General features: G+C 31.1%; 3 protein-coding genes across 5 annotated transcripts; all 3 read left to right on the top strand.

Moving 5' to 3' along the window:
- Positions 1-5,127: 5,127 nt before the first annotated feature.
- On the top strand, positions 5,128-6,267 carry LOC132067612 (TMV resistance protein N-like). Its single transcript, XM_059460895.1, has 2 exons — positions 5,128-5,131; positions 5,301-6,267. Exons 1-2 carry the CDS (start codon positions 5,128-5,130, stop codon positions 5,798-5,800), a joined length of 504 nt encoding a protein of 167 aa, XP_059316878.1. The 3' UTR covers positions 5,801-6,267.
- Positions 6,268-6,527: 260 nt separating this feature from the next.
- Positions 6,528-7,145, top strand: LOC132067604 (disease resistance protein Roq1-like). Its single transcript, XM_059460883.1, has one exon. The coding sequence runs from the start codon at positions 6,528-6,530 to the stop codon at positions 7,143-7,145; it is 618 nt and encodes a 205-aa protein (XP_059316866.1).
- A 1,488-nt stretch (positions 7,146-8,633) lies between these two features.
- On the top strand, positions 8,634-10,979 carry LOC132060203 (disease resistance protein RUN1-like). Of its 3 annotated transcripts, none has more exons than XM_059453131.1 (3): positions 8,634-9,072; positions 9,176-9,689; positions 9,783-10,979. In XM_059453131.1, exons 2-3 carry the CDS (start codon positions 9,555-9,557, stop codon positions 10,329-10,331), a joined length of 684 nt encoding a protein of 227 aa, XP_059309114.1. In that variant the 5' UTR covers positions 8,634-9,072; positions 9,176-9,554; the 3' UTR covers positions 10,332-10,979. The 3 variants fall into 3 exon arrangements, with proteins under 3 accessions (XP_059309114.1, XP_059309104.1, XP_059309120.1); XM_059453137.1 differs by having other exon boundaries at positions 8,641-8,736; positions 8,866-9,689; XM_059453121.1 differs by having other exon boundaries at positions 8,634-9,689.
- The last annotated feature ends 1,016 nt before the right edge of the window (positions 10,980-11,995 follow it).

Below are 11,995 nucleotides of genomic sequence, written 5' to 3'. Positions count from 1 at the left end.
CTCATTTCCGAATAAACTGAAAACAAGAAATGCCAAAGTGTTCTTCAGTCTTCTCAGCAAGGGTTATCTTTTCCTATTCCTGTTCAACCCTCCCAAGTGTTTCCATTATATTTAAAAAAAAAAAAAAAAAAAATATTGAGTGTTTCTTCAATAAATAAAAGTAATTTACTTGTAATCTTTTTTTGTAAGTATTTTAAAGATGTATTTTTATCAAAAATTTATCTGGCATGTGTTGTTGGATTGCAATAAGACATTTATATTTTTAATGTATAAAATTTATTTTCAGATTTTTTCTATATTTTCTTAATCAATCACAGAGTAGTTGGCAAGATACTTTCTCTAAAAAGTTAAAACATAAAGAAACAAAAAGCTCAAACGTTGGGTACGTACGGGTGAACAGCCCATAATAACAATTCCTGGGAAATAATTTTTTAAAGGAGAATTGATAAAATAATAATTAATCAAAAAACATGATCTTAGGGAGGACAAATCAGTCCACATATATTATCTTTTCATTAATAATAAATAGAATAAAATATTTGTTACATAAAAAGTTAAAATAAGGGAGGTAGTCGTAATATTGCAAACGTGAGGGAGGTCAATAAAACGAAGAAACGTGAGGAGATCTACTAATTTTCCCTTAATTATTATTTTCCTGATTATATCACTTCAAAAGGGAAATCTTTCATTCGTTTTTTTCACTTTACTAATTTGCATTCCTGTTCATTTGTGTTCTTCCCTCTTTTAATTTCTCACTAAGATGCTAATTTACAATTTATTGAACAAAAAGGAGAAAAAAAAAATCAAAGATGATATAGAGAAGATTCAAAGATGAAGGGATGAATTTGGGGCCAAAGTAAGTAAGCTTTCTTTTTCTTTGTGTTTGTTAATGGGACCTTTCTAAGAAGTTGTGACCCAATTGTGCAAATGCTGCTTCTTGGAAATTTCATAAAGTAGTGTGAAAAAATGTATGTAACCACAAATATGTAATACTCAAAAGACTTCATACCAGACATTGACTTAAGTAGTGAAAACAACTTGGCTATTATTAACAATGACTAAATTTATTGTACGTACAATTTATTGAACAAAAGGCAGATTATAAGAGAAATGATGTGAGTCCATGTGATGTAGCCATTCGCTGAGTCAATTTCCCAACACGAGGAAAAAAAAAAAATCAAAGATGATACAGAGAAGATTCAAAGATGAAGTGATGAACTTGGGGCCAAAGTACATAAGCTTTCTTTTTCTTTGTCTTTGTTAACAGGACCTTTCTAAGAAGTTGTGGCCCAATTGAGCAAATGATGCTGCTTGGAAATTTCATAAAGTAGTTAGACCCATTGAACAATAATGCATGTTGCAGATAAGAGTGTGGAAAAATGTATATAACTACAAATATGTACTGCCTAAGAAGACTTCATACCAGACATTGACTTAAATAGTGAAAACAACTTGAATATTATTAACAATGACTAAATTAGAGTATGTCCACCATCGACGTGCTTAATGACACGTCTAACAACTTTAAACAAAATGAGTGATTTCTCAAAAATATTTCAATGCCTAAAATATACTACTGTAGTAGTACTTAGATATTGTATTTATAGAACTCTCTATTTACAATCTAGTGCCAACATATGCTAAATATTTATGTAACATGTATTACCATTTAACCTCCAGATGTTATTCATTTTCTTAACTACAACAACTTTCTAAATTGTTGTGATTTAGACAAAAGTTGTATCTCAGTCTCAAATTCAATATTTTAACTGCAATTAGAAGTATTACTAATTCTAATAGAGAATTTGTTTTGATTCCCTTTCCCTTTGTTTTTCGTCGTCTTTTCCAACTTTGTTTTTTCTTACTTTTTGACCAAGTCAGGTCTACTCCCCTGTCTCACTCTTTAATTTCTCACAATAATGAAGAAGGTAGGAGTCCGGGGCCAAAATGACTTGTTTTTTGAGTTAATAGCCCAAAATAGGATGCGTTTCTTTTTTTATACCAAAATGGGTATTTCGTTGGATAACCAACGAAATACCCACAATCAATACTGTTCCGGTCCGGTCCGGATTGTTGCATTTTGCTACACTTGTAGCGAAATATAACAAATAATTTATTTTTATTTTTTTTGCATTTCGTTTGTATTCCAATGAAATAGGATTTTTTTTTTTGTATTTTGTTTATAAAAAAACGAAATAGGAAATATTTTTTTTATTTCGTTTATATAAAAACGAAATAGGAAATATAATTTTTTTTTTTGTATTTCGTTGGTATATGAACGAAATAGGATAATTTTTTATTTTTTTTGTATTTCGTTTATAAAAAAACGAAATAGGAAAATAATTTGTTTTTATTTCGTTTATATAAAAACGAAATAGGAAAATATAATTTTTTTTTTTTTTTTTTTTTTTTGTATTTCGTTGGTATATGAACGAAATAGGATAATTTTTTTTTTTTGTATTTCGTTTATATAAAAACGAAATAGGAAAATAATTTTTTTTTTTTTGCTTTTCGTTTATATTCCAAAGAAATAGGAAAATAATTTATTTTTTTTGCATTTCGTTTATATTCCAACAAAATAGGAATAGTTTTTTTATTTCGTTTATATAAAAACGAAATAGGAATATATATATATATATGTGATTTTTTTTTTTTGTATTTCGTTCGTATACCAACGAAGTAGGATAAATATTTTTTTTATTTCGTTTATATAAAAACGAAATAGGAAAGAAAGTTACGCATTAAAAAATAACAAACTTAAGGAACTTAGTGTTTTTTCCATAAAAAGATCGCAACATCTTATTTTAATAAATCTTTTCTTTGCAGCGCTTAGTGTTTTTTCCATACTCTGACCAATGATTAGTCGTGTGTCAAGACTCCGAAACGTCAATATTTTATATAGAACCTGATTTTTTTTTTTTTTGCGTACTATAATGTAAGCTCAATACATCAAAGATACTTAAATGCTCGGATCATCGTTTTAGGGGTTGAAAAGGCACCCGAAGTAAGTTTTGTTTAAGGTTTAAGTGTTTTATTTATTAAGGTTTTGATTTAAGCGTGTTATTTTTTAATCAAGACATAACTTTATTTTGAATATAAATATAATTCTAAAAAATATAGGGAGAAAAACTAGTTGTAAAGTGGTCAAACTTTAGATTGTCATAACTTTGCGCTCGGATGTCCGTTTTACGCGTTTTTTTTAATTTGAACTTGTGTATTTTTTCGAGATCTATGCGGACAAGGCGGTTTGGCCGAGCCAATTTTTAAAAAACACCTTTTATCGCATTCAATTTCAATTTTCCCCCAAATTGGCCTGAAATTTTCAGTTTTATTTACTTATAAGATGATGATACGCAATAGATTTCAACGTAAAAATTTCGGGGTAATGTAGCTGTGAATGTCAATTTCATCGCGGCTTTATTTTTGAAAATAAAGCTGACTAATTTTCTCGACATATAAAGTTGACTAAAATAACCTTACAGTCAAACACTAAGTTTTTTCAAACAAAACTTACTTCGGGCACCTTTTCAACCCCTAAAATAACGATCCGAACATATACATATCCTTGATGTATTGAGCCTACATTATTGTACGCAGAAAAAATATCAGGTTCTATATAAAATATTGACGTTTCGGATTCTTGACACACGACTAATGATTGGTCAAAGTATGAAAAAACACACTAAGTGGTGCAAAAAAAAAAAAAGATTTGCCAAATTTTTTTTTTTTAGTGCTCGCTATTTTACTGCACTATACAAAAAAAAATATATATATTCTTTAGCACAGTAAAATACTGCGCTAGAGCAGTTAAAAACCTTTTGGCAACGGCTTTATTTTCAATAAATCTAAACCCTAAAAATAAAAAACCTTAAGCTAATGACAACAAGTCTTCAAACAAAAATGGACGTCTATGTATATAGAACACTTAAACCTAAAGTTTACAAATAAAACTTACTTCGGATACCTTTTCAACTCCTAAAATGACGATCTGAACGTTTACGTACCCTTGATGTATTGAGCCTACATTATTGTACGCAGAAAAAAATATCAGGTCCTATATAAAATATTGACGTTTCGGAGTCTTGACACATGACTAATCATTGGTCAAAGTATGGAGAAAAACACTAAGTGTTGCAAAAAATAAAGTTGGCCAGTTTTTTTTTTTTTTTTGGTATTTTACTGCGTTATAGATTTTTTTTTTAACAGCTTCTATAACGCAAGTAAAAAATGCGCTAAAGCGATTAACGACTCCGTCCGTGAATCGCTTGCTTTAGCGCATAAATTCTTTGCGCTAAAGGTAATTTTGTAACTTTTTTTAGTTGGGGTATTTTGGTTCAAAGTGGTTTTTTTGGGGGCATTTTGGTTCCGGACTCAACATTTCGTTGGTATATAAACGGAAAAAAAAATTATTTTCCTATTTCATTTTTATATAAATGAAATACAAAAAAAAAAAAAAAAATTTATCCTATTTCATTGGTATATATTTCGTTCATATACCAACGAAATACAAAAAAAAAAAAATTCCTATTTCGTTTTTATATAAACGAAATAAAAAAAAAATTATCCTATTTCGTTCATATACCAACGAAATACAAAATATATATATATATATATATATATATATATATATATATATATATATATATATATATATATATATTTTCCTATTTCGTTTTTTTTATAAACGAAATAAAAAAAATCCTATTTCGTTGGAACACAAACATAATGCAAAAAAAAAAAATTATTTGTTACATTTCGCTACAAGTGTAGCGAAATGCAACAAACCAGACCGGACCGGAACAGTATTGATTGTGGGTATTTCGTTGGTTACCCATTTTGGTATAAAAAAAACGCATCCTATTTTGGGCTATTAGCTACAAAAATAAGCCATTTTAGCCCCGGACTCAAGAAGGTAGGGTTCACTTTTATGACAGATAGGAAGATGTTTGGAAGTTTCTCCATAGACCAAATTACATGGCTGAGAATTATTTTGCTTGTTAAGCTTCAAATATTGCTCTTTATTAAGCACCACAACAACTATATTATATGAGTTTTCTCACCACATATCCAGAGCTGAGAATTTCCTTTTAGACTTTAGCAATATTCTTCAACAATGAGCCTGTTTGGATGGGCTTATTTTAAGCAGCTTATAATCTGTTTTCAGCTTATAAGCTGCTTTAGACAGGCTAAATCAAACGAGCCCAATTATTTTTTTGAGCTTATTTTAAGCACAAAATGACTTTAAGCTGGCCAGCCAAACACTCGAAAAAGCTGAAAACAACTTATAAGCAACTTATAAGCCAATCCAAACGGGCTCATTTCTCACGGTTCTTCTTCCAAAGTTTTCAAGTATGACGTCTTTTTGAGTTTTAGAGGTGAAGATACACGTAGAACCTTTGTGAGTCATCTCTATAATGCTCTAAAACAGAGAGGAATCCACGCTTTCAAAGATGATGAGCGGTTGGAAACGGGAAAAACAATTTCTGGTGAACTTTTAAAAGCCATAGAAGAGGCCAAATTCGCTGTCGTGATATTTTCAAAAAGCTATGCATCCTCAAGATGGTGCTTAGAGGAGCTTGCACACATCATAAAGTGCAAAAATGAATTGGAGCAGATTGTGATTCCAGTCTTCTATGATGTGAGTCCATCAGAGGTGCGCCATCAATACCCCCCTTTCGCTGAGTCATTTTCCCAACACGAGGAAAATTGCAAAGATGATATGGAAAAGGTTCAAAGATGGAGGGATGCATTTGCAGAGGCAGGGAAAATATCAAGGCATCATTTACAAAATTTCAAGTAAGCGCTCTTTTTTTTTTTTTTTTTTTTTTTTTTCTTTTTTCGAGTTTCTCGTTATCAAGAGGAAAAAGGACCAAATTTTTAGCTACAACTCCACACATTTACTCCCTCTATCCCAAAAAGAATGATACATTTCTATATTTATAAATAATTTAACTTAAAGCTTCCCATTTTACCCTTAATGAAATGATTTACAGCCACAAAAATATCTATGATTTGCTTTAGACCACAAGTTTCAAAAGTTTTCCTTTCCTTCTTAAACTCCGTGTCTAGCAAACTATATCACATAATATGGGACGGATGGAGTATCATCTATACTTTTACCGAACCACGGAAACAGAGACGTATATGGTCGTCAGTTTACTTATAATTGTGATTTACATTAATGGACAGACCTTGAGTGTGTGCTTGTTTGATGGTGTAATTAGATTTAAAAATGTAATGGTTTTATAATTCATACTAGTTGATTTTTATTTTTATTTTTAAAAAAGAAACTACCTTTGTGGCATTAGTATGTGTTTGTTTTAGACATTAGTCTGTGACAACTCTTTCTTTTATTTTCTATTTAATTTACTCTGAGATTCTTTTTACTGTCCTTTAGGGAAGAGGTAGATTGCATCACGAAGCTAGTTGATGACATATTTCCTAAGTTGATTCAAGTTATTTCACCTTTCCCGGAAAGCTTAGTGGGTATGAAATCTCAGGTTAAGAAAGTAACCTCATTATTAGATATGGAATCAAATGATGTTCGCTCTATCAGGATTTGGGGTATGGGCGGCATAGGCAAGACAAAAATTGTGAGAGTTCTATGTCAAAGATACCGTCATCGATTTGAAGCTGGTTGTTTTCTTGATGTTGGAACAAATGGACTAACATGGCTTGTACAAGTTGTCATTTGCAAGGTCCTGGGTGAAGATATGACTCTAACTAGCAAACACGATGGGGTGATTATTTTAGAGAATAGGCTTCGTTGGAAGAAAGTTCTGTTCATTCTCGATGATGTAAACCATCGAGAACAACTGGAATTTTTGGTTGGAGGGATAGAGTGGTTTGGTAGCGGTAGCAAAATTATTTTAACAGCAAGAGACAAGCACCTATTGACTAGTCTTGTTGGGGATAATGTGCATGAAGTCCAATTATTAACTGAGGATGAAGCTCTTGAATTGTTCAGTAGGCATGCTTTTAGAGAAAAATCACCAAAGAAAGATTTTATGGAACTTTCAAGAGAAGTGGTGGAGTATCTTTGGCGAACTTCCTTTAGCTCTTCAAGTTTTGGGTTCTTCTTTTTACAGACGCAACAAAGAGCAGTGGAGAGACATGATTATTCGTCTGAAGAGAATCCCTCCTAATGATATTCTAGGAAAGCTTAGGCTTAGTTTTGATAGCCTGGACAAAGATGAGAAGGAAATATTTCTAGATATTGCATTTCTAGTTATTACAGCCATTAATATATATAGTTTTAATCTTTATGTGGAACTAGTACTTGAGACTCGTGGTTTTAAACTGATAAGAGATTACCTTATCGAAAAATCACTGCTATCAATCAACATACATAATAGTATCGTGATGCATAATATGATAAGAGATGGGTGCAAATGTCATAAGGGAAGAGTATGTTAACAGCAGAATATGGCTTCTTGAGGTGGTTCGTGACCTTTTTAAAGGAAAGTTGGTAAGCAATGTTTAACGTAATTAGTAATCTCATAAGCTCTTAGTTTTGTTTATTTTTTTTTATTTCATTTTTATTCCTTAGCAATTAAATATATTTTTCATTCTTTATAGATAACAGAAAAGGTGGAAAGCCTATGTATCCCAAAGGCTACAATTTTGGAGATGATCCTGTTGATTATAGCAATATTTTCAAGAGGATGCAAAGCTTACAAGTACTCATAATTCATGATGGAACTGTTAGCTCGGACTGCGCTATCACCTATCTACCTTCCAGTTTGTTGTTTATTGAGTGGCAGGGGTATCCTTCAATTTCATTGCCAGAGAGATTTGAACCATCACAACTCGTTGTGCTTTGTTTAAAAAGAAGTCGTCTTGTTGAACTTTGGCCAATATCAAAGTATACTTGTGCACTCTCTCTTTCTTTTCCCAATTAAATCTTCAAAATATTTAGGTGTAAATGGAACTAAAACTACAAGTTTTTGCATGGAGTGTCCTTCCCAATTAATCACTCCGTTTGTTTATTATGCAAGGTTATTGACATTTTTACCCTACCGAAATGGTAATCTATCCCTTTATCTCAATCTACTTTCTATTCACAATTAAATCTTCAAATTATGTAGGTGGAATCGAACTAAGTTGACATTCGCGATCTAAATGAAGTACTTTATCACAGAGAATTGTTAAGAAACGTTTTTCATGTGATATATGTTTAATTTTTTGATTTCAAAAATTTTAATAATTAGATATCAATTGGATTTCGTTGCGAAGTCCTCATACAAAATAATGGAATAATAATTCCGATCAAATTATTATTATTGTAGAACATTAAATTATAAACTTGCTTTTCTGTATAATTTATTTTGTGAAATTATATATAATTACTAAAGAATTTGCAAGCCCCAGGATACTCCCTCACGGCATAAGCCCTATAAATATTTAATTTTCAATATTTTTAAAAAGTAAAATCTAAAAAGAATATATGATATTAAAGTGGTTTTATTTTCATTGTTAAATTAAAAGAGAAGAAATATATATATACGGAACTTTTCATTATTTTCATTACTTTCCACATTAGCTACAAACGAAACTTTATTTTCATTGTAAAAGATATATATATATATATATATATATATATATATATATATATATATATATATATATATATATATATACATACACAGAACTTTTCGTTATTTTCATTATATTCCACATTAGCTCCAAACGAAACTTTTCCACATCAGTGAGCATTGTGAAAACGGAACTTTTTTTGTAAGCCTTCTCTTCTCTTTTCCACAATCTTCTCTTCTCTTTATTTCTTCCCCACAACATACTTAAGCTATCTGGTATATCATACAAACATTATGTTCTAAATTGTTTTTTTTTTTTTAATCAAAGCAGAAATTGAGCAACTTGAAGCATTTGGATCTCCGCTTCAGCCTTGGGTTAACAAAAACCCCTAATTTTGGTGATATGCCAAACTTGGAGACACTAAATTTATCTCTGTGTGAGAATTTGGAAGAGGTCCATCCCTCTCTTGGACATTGAAGAATGCTTGCTTATTTGAATTTGCGTGAATGTGAAAAACTTAAGAAGCTTCCAAAATTGGTGGGCTCTCTTCTCTTTATTTCTTCCCCACAACATACTTAAGCTATTTGGTACGTCATACAAACATTATGTTCTAAATTGTTTTTTTTTTTAATTAAAGCAGAAATTGAGCAACTTGAAGCATTTCGATCTTGGAAAGTGCCACGGGTTAACAAAAACCCCTAATTTTGGTGATATGCCAAACTTGGAGGAACTAGATTTATCTCTGTGTTGGAATTTGGAAGAGATCCATCCCTCTGTTGGACATTGCAAAATGCTTACAATATTGAATTTGAGTTATTGTCACAAACTTAAGAAGTTTTCAGAATTGGTGGGGTTCTCTTCTCTTTATTTCTTCCCCACAAAATACTTAAGGTATCTGATATATCATACAAACATAATGTTCTAAATTGTTTTTTTAATTAAAGCAGAAATTGAGCAACTTGAAATATTTGGATCTCCGCTGCTTCCTTGGGTTAACAAAACCTCTTAATTTTGGTGATATGCCAAACTTGGAAACACTAGATTTAAGGGAGTGTAAGAATTTGGAAGAGGTCGATCCCTCTCTTGGACATTGCAGAATGCATAGAGAATTGGATTTGAGTGAATGTGAAAAACTTAAGAAGCTTCCAGAACTGGTCGGTTCTCTTCTCTTTATTTTTGACACATAAAATAGAATTGCTTATTTCATAGAAACATTATGTTTTATATTTTGTTTTTTATGTAAACAGAAATTGGGCAACTTGATCGTTTTGACTCTAAGGGGGTGCGGTGGGTTAACAGAAACCCCTAATTTTGGTGATATGCCAAACTTGAAGTATTTGAATCTAAGGGGGTGCGGTGGGTTAACAGAAACCCCTAATTTTGGTGATATGCCAAACTTGAAGACACTAGATTTAGGATGGTGGAAGAATTTGGAAGAGGTCCATCACTCCCTTGGACATTGCAGAATGCTTACAGAATTGGATTTGTCTCATTGTGAAAAACTTAAGAAGCTTCCTGAGGATTTAGGATCTTTGCAATCTTTGGAACGCTTGAACGTGATATTCTGTCAGAACCTTAATGAACTGCCACGAGAGCTACCCCCTAATTTATTGGAGCTGTCTGCAGATTATCTTTTAGCCTCGAAGAGCATTAGAGATCTAGTAAATCAGTGTCTTAAACTGCATAAGCTCTCAATATCATGGTGTGGTCATTGTAAATGCGAATGCATCCATTTGTTGCAACAACATTTAACAAGGACATACATCCAAGTTTTTATCTCTCCCTCACATATATGAATGTTGAATATTCTTGTCCAAATGATTTCTATTAATAATGATTCCGTTGCAGTTTCACTTCCCTAGAAGGAATTATTCTAGCTTTCGTTTTCCCGAAGTCAGAATTCCAGAGTTGCTCAATTATCAGTTTATAAATCAAAAAGAGATCTCAATTGAGTTGAATTCATCTTGGTATACCGATAAATTCAGGGGTTTTTCGATATGTTTTCGTCCTAATAGCAAGTATTTGGCAGTAGTAGCTACATTGGTCTGCAAATCTGACCTTGAAAGAAAACATTCCTTGAAGTATAACCTCTCCAAATTGAGGCTCAACTCTTCTATGTGTTTCATCTACATACCGTTTGAAACATTCTAGCAGGCTTCTGACAATAAAGAAGGGAAGAACCCAAATGATTATTACCTGTTTGAGGTATCTTCAGACAGACAGGAAGCATCTTGGGGAATTCACTTGGAGTATGAGAAAAAAGATTCTGCAGTGACACCTGAAATTGGCCATAGTGACAACTCAATTCTATTTTGGATTCGCGTTTAGGATATTTGGGGGTACTTTCGATTTTGTGGTCCTTATTAATACTTTCTTTGTTTCAATGTATGTATTAGATTTTTCTTTTTAGTTTGTTTGATATTTAAAATAATTTAATTTTAAAATGTCTATTTTATTGTCGAGATGCTTTATTGTCACAAATGTCTAAGATTTATTGTAGAACATATCTAGAACACATGTTTCAAAACTCTTTCTTTTTCACTTAAATTCTGTGATCAATCAAACAATATCACATAAATTAAAAGAACAATATCACATAAATTGAAAGATTATATGACCTTTTCCATAAGAGATTTTTTTTAATATTATTCTTTTAAACGAATATTGGACCACTCAGATATTTATCTTGAGCCGCTTTTTATTAATAATAAGGGAAAATTTCAGAGATCTCCCCTCACGTTTTGCTTCGTTTCACTGACCTCCCCTCAAGTTTGAGATATTACGGCTACCTCCATTATTTTAACTTTTTTGTAACAACTCTTTTATTCTATTTATTACTAATGAAAAAATAACATTCATGGACTGATTAGCCCTCCCTAAGATCATCTTTGTTTGGATTAATTATTATTTTATTAATATCTCATTTCCGAATAAACTGAAAACAAGAAATGCCAAAGTGTTCTTCGGTCTTCTCAGCAAGGGTTCTCTTTTCCTATTCCTCCTCAACCCTCCCAAGTGTTCTCATTATATTTTTTCCAAAAAAAAAATAAAAAATTATTGAGTGTTTCTTCAACAAATAAAAGTAATTTACTTGTAATCTTTTTTTGTAAGTATTTTAAAGATGTATTTTTATCAAAAATTTATCTGGCACGTGTTGTTGGATTGCAATAAGACATTTATATTTTTAATATATAAAATTTATTTTCAGATTTTTTTAATCAATCACAGAGTAGTTGGCAAGATACTTTCTGTAAAAAGTCGAAACATAAAGAAACAAAAAGCTCAAACGTTAGGAACGTATGGGTGAACAGCCCATAATAACAATTCCTGGGAAATAACTTTTTAAAGGAGAATTGATAAAATAATAATTAATCAAAAAACATGATCTTAGGGAGGACAAATCAGTCCACATATGTTATATTTTCATTAATAATAAATAGAATAAAATATTTGTTACATA

The sequence above is a fragment of the Lycium ferocissimum genome, chromosome 1, assembly GCF_029784015.1.
Source record: "Lycium ferocissimum isolate CSIRO_LF1 chromosome 1, AGI_CSIRO_Lferr_CH_V1, whole genome shotgun sequence".
Lineage (NCBI taxonomy): Eukaryota > Viridiplantae > Streptophyta > Magnoliopsida > Solanales > Solanaceae > Lycium > Lycium ferocissimum.
The sequence above is the reverse complement of the archived record's forward strand: the minus strand, read 5'-3'. Positions and strand labels throughout refer to the sequence as shown.

What these genes read in the sequence shown, in the direction of transcription:
- LOC132067604 (XM_059460883.1), top strand. Translation starts at nt 6,528, where the DNA reads ATGGAATCAAATGATGTTCGCTCTATCAGGATTTGGGGTATGGGCGGC.
- LOC132060203 (XM_059453131.1), top strand. Translation starts at nt 9,555, where the DNA reads ATGCCAAACTTGGAAACACTAGATTTAAGGGAGTGTAAGAATTTGGAA. An exon ending in TTAAGAAGCTTCCAGAACTG is followed by an intron (nt 9,690 to 9,782) that starts GTCGGTTCTCTT and finishes TTATGTAAACAG; the next exon opens with AAATTGGGCAACTTGATCGT.